This window comes from Cololabis saira, chromosome 11, assembly GCF_033807715.1.
Source record: "Cololabis saira isolate AMF1-May2022 chromosome 11, fColSai1.1, whole genome shotgun sequence".
NCBI lineage: Eukaryota > Metazoa > Chordata > Actinopteri > Beloniformes > Belonidae > Cololabis > Cololabis saira.
The window spans coordinates 39533859-39550429 of NC_084597.1; the positions used below are offsets into that span (position 1 = coordinate 39533859).

The 16571-nt window shown below is 41.3% G+C and overlaps 1 protein-coding gene across 1 annotated transcript in view; it reads left to right on the forward strand.

The window, feature by feature from the left end:
• npr2 (natriuretic peptide receptor 2) overlaps positions 1-16571 on the forward strand; it is a 90137-nt gene that overhangs the window by 57585 nt on the left and 15981 nt on the right. Inside the window, exons 12-15 of the mRNA XM_061734487.1 lie at positions 244-315; positions 3073-3232; positions 3863-4018; positions 5139-5307. Coding sequence (XP_061590471.1) covers positions 244-315; positions 3073-3232; positions 3863-4018; positions 5139-5307 — 557 coding nt within the window. The remainder of the gene's footprint in view (positions 1-243; positions 316-3072; positions 3233-3862; positions 4019-5138; positions 5308-16571) is intronic.

Sequence of the window (16571 nt, forward strand, 5' to 3'; positions counted from 1 at the left end):
GCTACCAGAGACTGCGTAGCGTAAAAATAGCTCCGGGGTCAGCTGCAGGGCCTTTGACATCCTGCAGGGCTACACATGTCCATGTATGAAGCTCTATGAGCCCAGAAGGTGCTTCTTTTCATCCCAAAATAAACTTGAGCATTTTTCTTCCTCACTAGACGTTCTTGTGAAGATGCTGTGGAAGAAAAAAGTATTTATCTTCCCCCATTTGTCACAGTTGTTGATTCGTTCTTCCTCTTCCAGGACATTTTGGAGAATGAGAGTATTAACCTGGACTGGATGTTCCGCTACTCGCTGATCAATGACATCGTGAAGGTACGTGACTGTCAAGCTGAAGGCATGGTAAACAGGAAACACCAGTCAAAGGCAGGGCATTGAGTCATTTGCTTTCACTTAAATGCTGAAAAAAAGGTTATGTTGCAGCACTGAATAACAGGCTTCTTGTGCCTTACAGCACACAAAAATAACCTAAAATGCCTGCGTTGCCATGGTTTCACATGAACACTTATTCAGAGTAAAGCAGAACAACACACATTAAAAAAATATGTATTTTTGGCACAGCGTGGTGCATGAAACTACAGTTCATACAGCATTTAGACCAGTGATTCTCAACCCGGGGTGCGCGGACCCCTGGTGGTGTAATTGCAAGGGGTCCGTGGGTCCGTGATAATAAAATATATATTTTTATAAAAAAGATCACATTTATAGAAATAGATTATTATTTCACTCAAATGTGACGAGACCTTTATCTACCTAAACTACAGAGGGTAACATGACCTTCTTTTACTCTTTACAAGTGTAATTCATTGTATTTTAATAAGAAATCTTGCACCCGATTCATTGTTGAAGTTACTGCAGGACACTGTTACTAGAATCGTAACACAATCTGCATCCTTTTCAAAGTATGAGCCCCCCATTTGGCATACACACTTCATTTCTTTAAAATGCTTTTATTGTGAAATATTTGCAGGAGGCTGTTGGGGGAACGCTCATTAACTTGCAAAGTTCAAGTTAGCGCTCGAAATTGCAATAATGTTCAAAAAACAAAAACAAAGAAGAATTAAAGCTGCAAGCAGCGATGAACGGGCCCTCGGACCCTTGTGCATGTTCAGGCTGCAGTGGAAGCTTGTATGACTTGCATGTAGATTCTTCAGGCCTGGACATTTAGCGGATGAAACCACCCACGACTCTCTATATCAAACCATTCAAAAGTTATGGCAGAAAGTAGGAACTATCAGATATCGAAAAATCAGATGAAGGGGCGGAGCTAATTTGCAGCAATTATGGTCAAGGACTCAAAACCGAGTCCGATGACACCACCCACGAGTCTTTATGTCAAAACATTCAATAGTTATGGCAGAAAGTAGGGACTATCAAATATGGACCAATCAGATGAAGGGGGGACGCGCTTTTTTGGCGTCTATCGTCGCCACGGTAACACTTTTGACTGAGAAAAGTAATGCACGTTGTCGCAGGATCGAGATACACATTTGATGTATAACACACCTGGGTGCACGTTACGGTTCGGGTCGCATTAACTGCCGAAGGAATGGCATAAATTTCGCCAAAATTACACGATTAATTCAAAATGGCCGACTTCCTGTTCGGTTTCGGCCATGGCGCCAAGAGACTTTTCTTTAAGTTGCGACATGATACAGGTGTGTACCAATTTTCGTGCATCAAACCGTATTGTGGGGCTTGAGGCACAAAGTATTCTAGGGGGCGCTGTTGAGCCGTTAGGCCACGCCCATTAATGCAAACCATTAAATATAAAATTTATCACCAGGCCTGGCTTGCATGCAAAATTTGGTGACTTTTGGGGCACGTTTAGGGGGGCAAAAAGGCCCTCATTTCGTCGGAAGAAAAACGAGGATAAAAACAAAAAAACTCCTACAGATACAATAGGGCCTTCGCACTGTCAGTGCTCGGGCCCTAATAAGCACAATAACACAAAGAAAAAGAAGTACAGCATGATGATTTAAAAAAACGTAGCAGACTCTGAGCCACCGGAAAAATAAAAAGAAAACAGATGGCAAAAAGAAACGTAATAAAGAAGAATATATCATGTTGGGATTTACAGCAATTGATTCGGACCCTCAGCAGCCTGTGTCTTTTTTATGTGGAGAGGTCAAACCAAGCCATGAAACCAGCACACATGCAGCAGCATCTTAGCACCAGGCATCAGTCATCAGTGAGCAAGTCTGCTCAGTTTTTCACTCAAAATTGTCCGAGTTCAGGGCAAACGCAAAATCATACATGTGTAGCAACTTCTCTTCAAGCTTCGTACCAGGTAGTTATTTGAAAGTTAATCCATCTATTCTGTTTCGTCATGTTGAAAGGACGCTGCATATATATCCTGTTTTGTTACATTTTTCTACCAAGGAGTGATTTATGGTTTTTTTTGTTCTGGAAAAGGCAGTTTCTGCTGTTTGTGTCAAATTCCACCCCCACCCCTAAAATCTGGGGTTGGGTGGCGCTAACTTGAACTTTGAGGACCAAAAGGGGGGGTCCTAAAAGTTGATCAAAATTTGCAGTCGGTCCAGGACCCCAAAAAGGTTGAGAACCACTGAAAGGGACAATGTAAAGTAGGAGAAGAATCATCATCATCATCATAAACTTCTCTTAAGTCTGATTAAATCGAACCGTGGACACAATTGATTCATTTTAGTTTGTCCTAACAAAGAGGCCTTGCCGTCAGGGGAGCTGTTTCTTGGGTCATTTTGTATTGAGGAACATGACAGCAGGATTTGGCTAAAAGCAGTGAAGAGGCGCTAGTGAGGCTTTGAGGATTGTCTGACTAACAATTTTCAAAAAATATTGAAAGCAACTGCAGTCAGTTGCTACCATCCTTTCCCACAAGGAATTAATGGTAATTTCAATGAAATTCCTCCATCACAGGGCTGTCCTCCATCCACAGCCTCTCCTTAGACTGTGCTGCACACACACACACTGGTAAAAGATACCATCTCTGCATGTCTGGATTTGCGTGTTTGCATGCATGGGTTGCAGTCAAGGAAAAAGATAATAGGACAAGACAGACTTAATGCTTTACTCAACGCTTCTTTGCACCAGGGAATGAACTACCTCCACAACAGCTACTTTGGCTGCCATGGAAATCTGAAGTCATCTAATTGCGTGGTGGACAGTCGATTTGTTTTGAAAATCACAGATTATGGCTTGGCCAGCTTCCGCTCATCCTGCGAAAATGATGACTCGCACGCGCTGTACGCAAGTAAGTCCATTTGGTGCTGTTGGAGATTGCTCAGTTGCACCCCCGAATCTATGGAGGATTTTTTGTGCCAAAATTAAATAAATAAATACATCATTAATTAATTAAAATGGGAATTAAATATATCATTAATTAATTAAATGTGTCATTAATTAATTAAAATTAGAATTAAATATGTCATTAATTAATTAAAATACAATTCATTTTAAGTAAAAAAATATATTTATTATTTCAGCATTTAATTAATTAATGACACATTTAATTAATGATTTTGTGTTGTGTGAATCATGAAATGTAAAACTGCATTTAATTAATTAATGACACATTTAATTAATGATTTCGTGTTGCTGCGTGTGAATCATGAAATGTAAATTCATGTATTTTCTTTACTTAAAATGAATTGTATTTTAATTCATTAATGACATATTTAATTCTAATTTTAATTAATTAATGACACATTTAATTAATTTATGATATATTTCATTCCCATTTTAATTAATTAATGATGTATTTATTTATTTAATTTTGGCACAAAAAATCCTCCATACGAATCGTCACAAAATCCCCAGCGACTATTAGATTTCACACATTTCGTGGTTGCTTTCATCCCCCCCCTCCTCCCTTGTTTTTCAGAGAAGCTGTGGACAGCTCCCGAGCTGCTCATATACGACCACCATCCTCCTCAGGGGACTCAGAAGGGTGATGTGTACAGTTTTGGCATCATACTGCAGGAAATAGCTCTGAGGAATGGGCCTTTCTATGTGGAAGGCATGGACCTCAGCCCGAAAGGTAAACACAAGTGTTTTTATTTTCACTCCAGGAGGCCGGCTGACCCCTGTTGCATCACGTGACCCAAATACCTAAAATCAGCAAACTAACATTGAAAAACCACAGACAGCAAAAAACTTGTTCCACATTTCCGTAATATTGTAGATTATAATGACGTGTAGGTGGGTTGAACCTTTAAATCATCAACCAAGTAAAACATAAGGAGAGAGAGAGATAAAAGAATGTAATCTTTGGCATCACATCCAGGGTGACGTGGTGCTCGGTGACGTTTGACCAGCGCGTCCATCGGCGTCCACTTTTACACTAACCACTGTTTACTTCTTCGTGTAAGCAAGAAAAACGCGAAGAGCCAAAGCAATTACAGTTCCTGGAGTGTTTCCTCCATGTGATGACTTTCATTGACCTTTTAGTCGCAGTTACACTCAAAGCTAATCGCAGCAGAAGACGGTGCTTCTCTATTAGTAAGCTGAGAAGCGGTGAAAGCTGCTCCTGTCCTCTGCTGCTTGGATGTTTGAAAACCAGCGCTTGAATTTCATCATCTGAAATAACAATCTATTCTCCAGATCACTGCAACGGGTGATTCATGATATCTTTTATGGAGACAAAAAACCTTTGACTTGATTTGATTAAAGAAGGAAAGAAAATCCACACTGCAGCAAAACAGAAATACAACACTATTAAAGAATAACAATATTCCTGAAAGTAGTTCACTTTACCTTCAAGCTATGACTCATTTCTTACACTTAAGCCACAAATTAAAACCATTCTGACTTCTCACCGAGACATTCGCAGGCCCGCATTAGCAGGATGAGAGCAGAGCCAAGAGATTTGGTAAATACAAGCTAAATTATGCAATAAATTGTCATTAGAAATACAATTTGTACGCATTTCATTAAGTACGAAAAGCTTTTTTTTGACCATTGTGTTGTTGATGCTTTTACTGGCCTAAAAGTATGAAAAAGTATTATATTATATACTGTATATTCCTCTTTTTCAGTCGTTTATCTCACTGCATGCGTTTGGATCATTGAGTCATCGAATCTGGCTTGAATGCATAAAATGTGAAATGACATGGGCTAAAATAGTGACTCAAGACACCTTTGCCTGGTTTTCCCTCCAGAGATTGTACAGAAGGTGAGGAACGGTCAGAAACCGTACTTTCGGCCGACAACAGACAACAAGTGCCACTCAGAAGAGCTGACCATCCTCATGGAGGGATGCTGGGCTGAAGATCCTGCAGAGAGGCCTGACTTTGGCCACATCAAGATCTACATGGCCAAACTAAACAAGTAAGACCAACAATCCTTCCCAGAACTTAATCTAACACAGTTTTCCTTTAAAGAACAAAGTTATCTGCATGACTCAACCAAAATAAACACAAAGAAAGTATTTTACGCAAGCGGACTATTAAATCACAATTAAATACAGAGTTGATTATGTTCAAATTTTCTACTCTTCCATCCTCCTCCCAGAGCTCATAGTACTGGAAATGAGACCGTTTTTGTTTTATTTCAGTCATTGTCTGTCATTGTCCTGCCCGCTAAGCTCAGCATGTGAGCGCTACGTTGAGAACTCCATGCTTATGGAGCCAAATCAAGGCCAAAAGTTTTGCTAATTTGAAAATAAAATTTGAACCTGAAAATTCTTTTTTACAGTTTCAATTTTTTTTTCAGTATCAGATCTTTTTTTCAGATTCAGAACTTTTTATTTCAGTTTCAAATCTTTTTTTCAGTTTTGGACTTTTGGCCCCGATCTGGCGTGGGGGGCGTGGCATCAACTGAGAGGGGCCTGGCATCATGAGTGACAGCAGAACAGAGAAGGCGGGGGACGTTCCTCAGTCATGTTGCCTTCAGGAAACGTAGGTTGCAGAAGTTATCAGTAGAAGTATGATTCAACACGGTATATACACCATATTCACGTGATTGGCAGTGGAAAAAACTGATACTAGTGACAGATTTCTGTTTAAAAATCTGTTTTAGACCGTACTTGGTAGGATGTGGAAGTGGGAAATGTCAAACTTTAAAGTGTGGCTGTTGAACTGTACAGTCTGACATAGTTTATTGCTTTTATACTGTGATTGGTGTCAAGTACGGTCTAAAACAGCTTTTTAAACAGAAATGTGTCACTAATATCAGTTTTTTCACTGCCAATCACGTGAATATGGTGTATATACAGTGTTGAATCAAACTTCTACTGATAACTACGTTTCCTGAAGGCAAAATGACTGAGGAACGTCCCCCGACTTCTCTGTTCTGCTGTCACTCATGATGCCACGCCCCTCTCAGTTGATGCCACGCCCCCCACGCCACATCGGGGCCAAAAGTCTGAAACTGAAAACAAAATTTGAAACTGAAAAAAAAAGATTTGAAACTGAAATAAAAAGTTCTGAAACTGAAAAAAAGATCTGATACTGAAAAAAAAAATTGAAACTGTAAAAAAGAATTTTCAGGTTCAAATTTTATTTTCAAATTAGCAAAACTTTTGGCCTTGATTTGGCTTCATACATGCTCGGATGGAAGTTTGAAAATATTCAACAAATAAAACAGGAAAAAATAATCATATTCTTCATACAGAAAAATGCCATAATCTTCTTCAAGGACAATGAAGAGCCGCAGAGTTTTATGAACTACATAGTACAAATTCCACAGTTAGATTAAAAACCTTTGGTGAAAATATGTTACAGGAACTTTAATGTTTTTGTCAAGTTTCCAAAGGTTTCCAAAAACACCAACTGTGGCATTGGTGTAGGACAAAACTCTTTCCCTTTGTTGTAACAATGCAGCCAAAAGAAACATACAACCTTGAGCATGAAAAGGTCATTCAATCAAAGCATCATTGGTCCTCAAAAAGAGGTGTATCGAGCCATTCTGCCAAAGAGTAAACATGTGTTTTTTTTCAACCTCCAGTATGAGGAAAGAGACTGTTGGGGTAAAATCAAGGCTGGGGAGATGAAGCGCAGTGGCTGAGTGAATGCCGCGTGGCGTTGCCAGAGGCTGAAATGTTTTGCCTGCCAGCTGCAATCAGTCTCTGAGTCCTGTGATATGTGGCGTGGACATCAAAACATGGGTCATGGTTCATTACACTGACTGGCATCTTGGAGCTTTCTGAGTCATGGTGTGCAGCAGTCACACACGTGAAATGACACATTTTATTTAGCTGATTTCCACCTGTTGATGTCACATGTCACTCATGGTAAGGCTGGACTTCTGTACCTCTCTTTGTGGAGTTGTGTAGATGCTAGGAATGGGCAAAAATATCAATATGGCAATATATCATGATACTTTGCCAGCCGATTAGATATGGATATTCAAAATTTGAATATCGATTTTTTTCTTCCTTTCAAATAATAAATCATGTTTCAGATGGGTTGTAAATCCTGTACGACTTTGTTGTATACATGGGCTTGAATAATATTGTTAATGTTAATTTCATACTATGTAAATAAGATGAAAAACATGCAAATATGTTGTAAATTTAGCTTGTATAGTTACAGTAAAACAGCATGGATGATTTGATTTAGAATGTTTTGTCCCATGAATTATCACTATAATCTGATGTACGTGCAACTCGGATTTTAAGACGTATAATGCCTTTTACAGTTTTCAGCGGACTATGTATAACATCACAATATATCGCAAAATTTGTATATCGCAATGTTGTATCGTATCTAGGAGTGTCAAATTAGCGCGTTAATTGCGATTAATTAAAGGAGCATGAGGCAGGATTGAGGCAGGATTTATGAAAAAAATTGTATACGTTTTAAGTTTTCTAGTAATAATGTCAGATGAAGCGTTCCAAACCAAAAAGAATGAGCCCTCTAGTGTATCTCTCTCCGCCTTGAACAGGCTTTGTGCTGCAAAATGTGCTGCAATTGTGGGGCCGAATTTCCCGCGCTGTCCTGTGGATGTGACGTCACATGACGCTGCATGTGCGTTCTCCCCGTTCTCCCGTGCCGGCTTCACTGTTGGCTGCAGTACCCCCGACGGCCGTCGTGGTGAAGGGTGGGGCTAATGAGTCTCATTTCTTAAAAGGAGCATCATGCTCCTTTAATTACAGGCATATTTATGTTGTGTTTTTCAATCGCTTAATCTATTTTTTAATTTAGGTGGGCTTCTTGTGCTTGAGTTGTGGGTGGAAAACAACGGTCAGTCACACCTTGAAGTGGATGTTGATTGTCTGTCCCTGTGTGGGCGTGGTTAGCTACGCTGGTAGACTCCCATGTAGCTGGACAGGTGGGGGGGGGGGGGCGGTGAGTAGCGGAGAAGAGAGGTGAAAATGGAGGAGCATGTGGAAGTTGTTGGTCCAGTGAATGGGGAATTTACATTTGTAAAACGCCCCGACCCGATTCATGAAGGTAGAGTGATATGTTTTCTTTGTGGAAAGGACTTTGCTCACCACAGAAGCAGCTCAAGTTTAGCCACATAAACGCAAAGCACCCGGTCGCGAGCGTAACCACAGCTAACGTTAGCAGCAACGATGTTGCTGTGGCAACGCTCTTCCCCAAACTAACCTGGAGGAGAGCACATGCGCACGTCTGCGACCGAGAGGCTGGGGAATGATCTTGCCAAGTGGATGTGAATAGCTAGGACTGCATCTGTTCAAGTCTGTTAAAAAAATACTTTATAAAGCCACTTTTGTTGTTGTTATATATCAATCTTTTGATCTGCCACAATAATGTAATGAATTCAAAGGAAAACACCTCAAGTTGAGGGCTTTTCTCATCAATTTTTAGGCGAGATTAAAAAAGAGATTAATTAGATTAATTAATTACAAATCTTAATTAATTCATCTCTCAATTTTTTTAATCGCTTGACAGCACTAATCGTATCGTGACTCAAGTATCGTGATGTGTATCGAATCATGAGGTCCTTGGGAATACCCACCCCTAGTAGATGGGGGAATGTTTACCTTGCCGTAAAAACTTTTTCTGCACGGAATTAATTGTATAAACCATCTAATGTATTTATCAGTATGGAAGTGATATAAAACTATAAACATGTATGGTGGAGGTGTGGTCTTTAGATATGATTCTATAAAAAGATGCGTTTGTTGGTGTGTTTTTCCTCCCGACTTGACCTCTCCTCTCTTAGCTTCATAATTCCACTCAGGACAGGTCTGCTGATGTATAGTTTTCTGTTTGGAGTGGCTTGAAGTGGAGAGTGCCATGTGATTGATAACCTCCGAAGCACTCAGGGATGCTTCTGACGGCTGCGTGCAAAGTCCCTCCTCACACGTCCGAAGCCCTACACTTCAGGGGCCTGTGCGTTAATGTCTGCTGGTTATTTTCATTAGGTAAATGCATGTTGGTGACATGACGTGATGGATGGGCTGTTATTTTCGGTGCGAGGGTGAGCTTCGTCGTGAAGGGTGCAGGAACAAGAAGGGTGTTCAGCGGTAAAATGGTTTGGCCGTGAATGCCCCGTCTCTCACTCTTCCCCATCAGAAGTAATACTAACTAAATATTATTCCACGCTTTATGCAACACTAAAGCGTTCTAAAAAAAGGTAAGATAGAAAAAGAAAAAAATGGTGGGTTAACAAGTCCACCCGATAAGGAACCGTAACCTCTTTTATTCTGACGGATATTTGTTTTAGCTTGTTTGTCTTTGAAGCTGCAGCGTGTAACGTATCTTTGGGTTTAAGTGTAATATAGATTTATTTAGCCATGTCTTAACATCTCTGCTGAAGAGAATGATTGTTTGATAATCGCTGCATGAGTGAACTGGCCATTTAGAAATCGATTGTCAACACACTTGGAAGCGCAAGGCAACTAGAAAGAAATAAAAAAAATGCATCACTGTTTTTCAGTGCAATATTCCTCAAAGTTTTTTATTGCACACTAACAACTATAAATAAATTTTGCTAGTAGTTAAATTCAACTTTCTAATTGTTCAGGCAATCCATTGTGTACCAAGGCCTGGACTTTTAGCAGATGACAACACCCACGACTCTTTATGTCCAACCATTCAAAAGTTATGGCAGAAAGTATGGACAGAAGTTTTTTCTGTATGGACCAATTAGATGAAGGGGGGGGGGGGCGCTCTTTTTGGCGTCTATTGTCGCCAGGGTAACGCTTTTGACTGAGAAAAGTAATGCACATCGTCGCAGGATCAAGACGCACATTTTGATGTATAACACACCTGGGTGCACGTTACGGTTCGGGCGAAGAAGCAACCGAAGAAATAGCATAAATTGCGCCAAAATTACACGATTAATTCAAAATGGCCGACTTCCTGTTCAGTTTCGGCCATGGCACCAAGAGACTTTTCTTTAAATTGCGAGATGATACAGATGTGTAACAATTTTCGTGCATGTACGTCAAACCATATTGTGGGGCTTGAGGCACGAAGTTTTCTAGGTGGCGCTGTTGAGCCATTTTGCCACGCCGATAAATGCAAACCATTAAATATCAAATCTTTTGCCAGGCCTGGCTTGCGTGCAAAATTTGGTGACTTTTGGGGCACGTTTAGGGGGCAAAAAGGCCCTCCTTTTGTCGGAAAAATAAAAATAAAAAAAAAAGGAGAAAAAAAAAAGAATTCCTACAGATACAATAGGGCCTTCGCACTGTTAGTGCTTGGGCCCTAATACAATAAAAAACATGTAAGATGCTGTTACGTCCCCATGGGCAAAAGGTAATGAGGAGAGTAACACAGGTGGGAACCGAAGGATAAAATGGGAGGAGACCAATGTTTCAAAAGAGCCGAGGCGCATTTATTAAGAAAAAACAACATAAAGCGGGCTCCCCCCCACTAGGAGAGCCGATAAGCTGATCTGCCAGACTTCAACCACAGCAGCCTGGAGAAAACCTGCCACACACACGGCTTCGTCACACACAAAGGCCCACACAGAGAGGCCGAACTGCAGCTCCCCCCAGGTATTTGTAGCTGGCCACGCCCAATCATGGCTGCTTGGCTGCAGGTGTGATCAATGAGTGGGAAGGCAGGGAGCGGGACCTGGGAAGAGGCAGAGCAGAGCAACCACACACACACACACACACACACAAGCAGACACAGAGGCCACAGGGCCGTAACAGATGCAAATAATTATTAAAAGAAGCTGTAATGTCAGTCTTTGGGTGACTGTCAATAGTGATTAAATGTTTAAATATTTATTTGGTTCCAAAATGTTTTTATTTTATTTTATTTACTTCCGTAAATAAGGGGCGCCGGTCAAACAGAATCCAGTGTAAGCTCTCCAACATTTGATAAGCACGTGACCTGAGGATTCGTAAAGGGACGCAGTCGTGTGTGTCCCAGAAACTCAGTTATCAGTAACAAATCCACGATCAGTATCGTGACTAACTCGTATGTTGTTTTTTTTAATCTAATGTAATTGGACAATTCATTCCCTGTCTTTTTTAGAATCAGACTACACAATCCAGGTTTTTATGTTTGTTTTAAATAGGTTAAATAACACTTGCTTTTGAAATAATATTTGTTGATCAAATATCTGAAAGAAAGGAATGTTATCTTTTCAAATAATATAAATTCCAGACAGAACAATGGAAATGTTAATGTTTTTCTTCTCTCTAATGTGTAAAATAAACTTAACCCAAACCAGGAAGAAAAAAGCTATTCAAAATAACAGTGGACTTGTTGAAACGTTAAACCCCTACTTTATGTTCAGTTTTTCTTTTTCCACTGCAGCAGAACTGAACTGCTTCACTAAAACTTATGACCAATAAGTCATTGTTGGATGGTTACATTTTTCAAAATTAAAGGACCCAAATATTATTTTCTACCTTTTTTTTTCCCCCATTGTACCAAGCTTGTACCTAACCGTGACTTCTGTGTACTGTTACTCCCCTATGTATGCCAAGGTAAATTGCGCCCCCCCAAAAAATGTTTAGCACCAGCCGCCACTGGATGTTACTATGAAGCGTTGAAGCAAAAAAGGTGAACAAACACACCGACTCAGTTAAAGATGATACATCCCAACACAAAGGAGCTTTGGCCATTTTTAGCTCAGAGGGTCATTACAACACAATCCAAGATTTATGTTTATTCTTGTTTGATCACCTACCTGGTCATTACTTCCTCGAATGTCTTAGTCGCCTCTGGCGCGATGCCAACTGCAGCCCCTTCTCTTAGTTTCATTGTTGCTGATGTGTAACTTACTGTAGTGGCATCATAAAGTAGCACCCATGTGTTGCGAAAGATGGCCGGGATGAGACCATATAACTCCAGTTCTTAGATCCTCACACTGGCTTCCTGTCTGTCCCAGAATAGATGTTAAAATCCTGCTATTGGTTTATAAATAACTGAATGCTCTCGGGCCAAAATACATCTCTGATCTCCTGGTCCATCACAAACCGACCCGAACCCTCAGGTCGTCAGAGTTACATCTTATTTCTGTTCCCTGAGAACCAAACACGATAAGGCAACGTTCAGCTTTTATGCTCCCTGCCAGTGGAACAAACTCCCAGAATGCATCAAGGCTGCTGAGACTCTCAGTTGCTTTAAGTCAAGATTGAAAACCTTTTTATTTACTGCTGCATTTCAGAAATCTCCCATAATGCACTGCAATCTTTACTTCTTGCATCTCATTTGTTTAACTCTTTTTAACGTATGTCTGTCTGTTTTTAATGTATGCTTTTAAACTCTTTCACTTCACAATGCAAGTTTTAAAACAGGGGTGTGTGAATTGGAGAGAGAATTGGAGTGAAAGGAAAGCGGTTGTGGCTGGAACTGACTGGGTCTGGGAGTTTAGCCCAGGGGATTGGCTGCATCGGAATGGGGCAGCGGAGGCAGCTGTCCGTGTGTTGAAGAGGTCATTGAGCAGTGTTGGGGAGGAGGGCAATTTGACCATCCTGGAGTTCCAAACCCTGCTCTACCTGGCTGCCAACCTTTCAAATGAGAGGCCGATTGGAGCCAGGGCTCAGGTTCAGGAGGAAACTGTGGACGTAGTGACACCGAACTCGTTGCTGTTGGGTCGCGCAGGGCCTAGGAGTGACACCCCGGGCTTTGAGCCAATCCCAATACACCCCCTACTTTCTACCACTAGCCCTCACTCACTACCACTAGCCCTCACTCACTACCACTAGCCCTAAAAATGAAGCCACAAATTTTAGGGCCCTTGTAATCTTCCCTAGGCCCAGTCCCAATACTCCCACTACCCCTACTTTTCAGCACAACCCCGAATTTTGCTTGCTACGTCACTGCGTGGTTTACGTTCGGGTACGTCAGCGACTGCGTAGTTACGTTTGCACATACGTCACACCATATCAGGAAGCTGAAAGCTAAAAGCTGTTTTAATTTCAGCTGTAGCGCTGTTAATATGCCACTTTATTAAGTTTTAATATTTTTTCAGGCGTAAAAGTAACCGTTAAGATCCCCAACCTGGGCTCAGTTTATCCAAATAACGCCTGTTAAGAAATTTGATCTGATGTTTTCGGAGATGATAAGAGCCACCGTTCCGGGGCGCAGCAGCCGCAGCAGCAGCAGCAGCCGGAGTACAGACGTGATCGCCAGGTCAACCTGCGCCGTCGTCCCGGGGAGAAACCTGCAGCTCTGTTGAGAATTACCGCTGGCTGAAATAAATCATTTAGGAAGATAAATGTTGGTTTAATAGATGAAATCTAACAGTTGTAGCTACGCCTGTTAAGAAATTTGCTCCGAAAATTTCGGGATGAAAACTGCCTGCCGACTCGGGAGCTGATTTATGGTTCCGCGTTGAATCGACGCAGAGCCTATGGCGTACGGCGCACGTCGCCGCGTAACCTACGGCGTAGGCTCTGCGTTGGTGTAATGCGGAACCATAAATCAGCCTTTATTCTGGCGAGGTTTGAAAAAGACTTCGTAACAACGAGCAAACGAGTGATTATGTACATTCACTGAGTGAATATTATGAAAGACAAACTCAACTAACTAACTCAAAATATTTTATTTTATTCACTAAAAATAAGAAATGTCCGCCATGTTTTTTTTTTTTTTATTCATTCTGCAAATGATGACGTAAAGCATTCTGGGAAATTTTTCTGGCCCTCGGTCAGCTAGTGAGTATCGGAAATCCCTCGATCTGAAGGGCTAGATTGATACTCACTAACCCTCGTTTAAGCCACTCCCCCTAGATGAAAAGAGGAATTGGGACACCACTACCCTCACGGGAACGCGCAAAATTTAGGGGTAGGTTCTGAAAAGTAGGGGTGGTAGGTGTATTGGGAATGGGCCTTTGACTTCCTTACTTACCCGTTCAGTCGTCTGCGAGCAGTCCAGGTGGAGGTGGACAAGTTTTGGAGGCGTTGGAGCCAATTGGAAGGACCTCACCTGTTCGTCCGGCAAAAGTGGCACGCCCCAGCCCGGAATGTCTCTGTCGGAGACCTGGTACGGGTTGCAGACCAAAACGCACTGGAGCCGATTCAGGCTGGGTCATGTCGAGGAGGCGTGTCCAGAGGATAAAGGTGTTGTCCGAGACGTCAAGGTGAGGGTTTGTCATAGTCTTCCTATCAGCGTGGCCCAGGCCAGGAGGAACCAGGAGCCGTGTCCTTCAACAGTGCTACACAGGGACGTCAGACGGTTGGTGGTGCTGCTACCAGTAGAGCAGCAGGAGGAGGCTTAACTTACTCTCCTAAGGACTTGAAAGTATGGACATTTGAATGTGGGACTCAGTACCACATCGGTGTCACTGGACAGTTATGTTGTTTTTGTGTTTTCTCAATTGAGGAGTTGCACTTTATCTGTGTATTTCATTGGTATATTAATATACCCTTTAGGTTATTGTGGCCTGCTTGGTCACGCACAAGTAGCCCAAGTGTGAGGTGTGTGAATTTTTCTTGTTCAGGCATGTTATTTTGCCTTCTACAGTTCATATTGTCTTATTGGTGGTGTAAACGGTTTTTCTAACGGTCGCAATATCGAACGTTAATTTTCTTCTTCTGTGGTTTTTTATACTGCGACTCGGTTTACCGGTGAAGCTGAGCTGGTGAGTTTAGTATAAGAAATCATTTTAATTGCCCTGTGTGAATCTGTATGAATGTTGGTGGTGGTCGGAGTGTTTGAGTCGGTTTGGTGCGACATGGCAGCCACGCTTCCGTCAATCTGCAGGGCAGCTGTGGCTACAAAACGTAGCTACCATCACCAATGAGGATGTGTATGAATTAATAATGATCTCTGTAAAGCGCTCTGGGTGCCTTGAAGGCAGAAGGGCGCTATATAAAACCAAGTCATTATTATTATTATTATTATTATTATTAATTTGTGTTAAATATCATAAATATGTCTGTGAAATGAATGTAGAGATGTTTGTATTTATACAGTTTATATTTATATGTTTCAGTTGATTACCTGCTGACAACGATCGTTGTTTAAGTTGGCATATGTGAAGTTGCTAACGAAGAAAATAAACCCGTGGAAAGAAAATGGTTGTTGGAGCTGAGGGTGACACGTGTGTGACACGTGTGTGTTTCGCCGGTCAAGCGCACCCCGTGCGGTGGGATGTAGTAGTCATAACAACGTTAGGCTGGTAAAAACCGTACAAGGGGTGTCTAACTCGATTCCTCAAGGGCTGCTGTCCTGCATGTTTTAGACGTTCCCCTGCTTTAACACACCCTGAGACGAGTGACTGTCACTAACAGACTTGTCCAGACCTTGATGACATGCTGGTGATGACCATTCTTTTGAATCAGTTGTGAGTCAGTCTATTGATGCAAAGAAACATCTAAAACATGCCCCTCGTGGACGGATGTCTTTTTAAATCTTTTTTACGTGAAACACTTACAACACTTACTACAAATAAACTTCCCTGGCCTTTACTGGTAGTAGGGAGGGGGCACCACAAGAGCCACATGACACTCCTTCAAAAACTGAAACTGACACTTTAACATAAAAAAAAAAAAACAGTTTTAGTTGCCATAGTAAGACAATGCTTTCCGGGGATGTCCGTCTTGATGGATCCAGTCCACTGTGTGCTTTGTCAACTGTTGAGGATCTATGTTTTGCACGGGAGACATGATTTCTTTTTATCTTCAGCTCTCTGTTTTTTTTCCTCACAGAATGCTTCCAGAGTTCTGAAAATTCGATTTAATATTTCACTAAATCAAATTTTGATGTCCCACTACTTTCAACAAGCTTCAGTCCTAACAAGCTCAGTGACATCAGAGATTTGGTTCAGCTGTATCTGAGAGCTCCAGTGTCTGCACAAGTCTTCCTTTCTTTTCCATTTTCAAACTTTACAAAAGAAAATGTATGCACTAATTGTGGCTTTGATTGCAAGAGTCTGGGTCTGCTGAGGCTTATAGTGATCTTTGCTTTGCACTGTAAAACTCTTGCAGTGTGTCTTTGTGTTTTTGACCAGATAAGTCCTTCAGGGGGAATTAAACCCTTCCCAACATCACCTCTGAAACTGTCTCACATAATCTCATCGCTGTATTACAACTGAACCAGTTGGTTAGTTGTGCAATATTACGAAAAGCAAAACATTTCCAGTCTTTTGTCACATTTCTTCTGTTGTTGGCATCAAATTTAAAATGAGCAAAATGAACAAGTTCTGTTTCATCATCTTTTTGCTTTATTTTCTATTAAATACACGATTGAATGATTTCAAAATCAATGCATGCA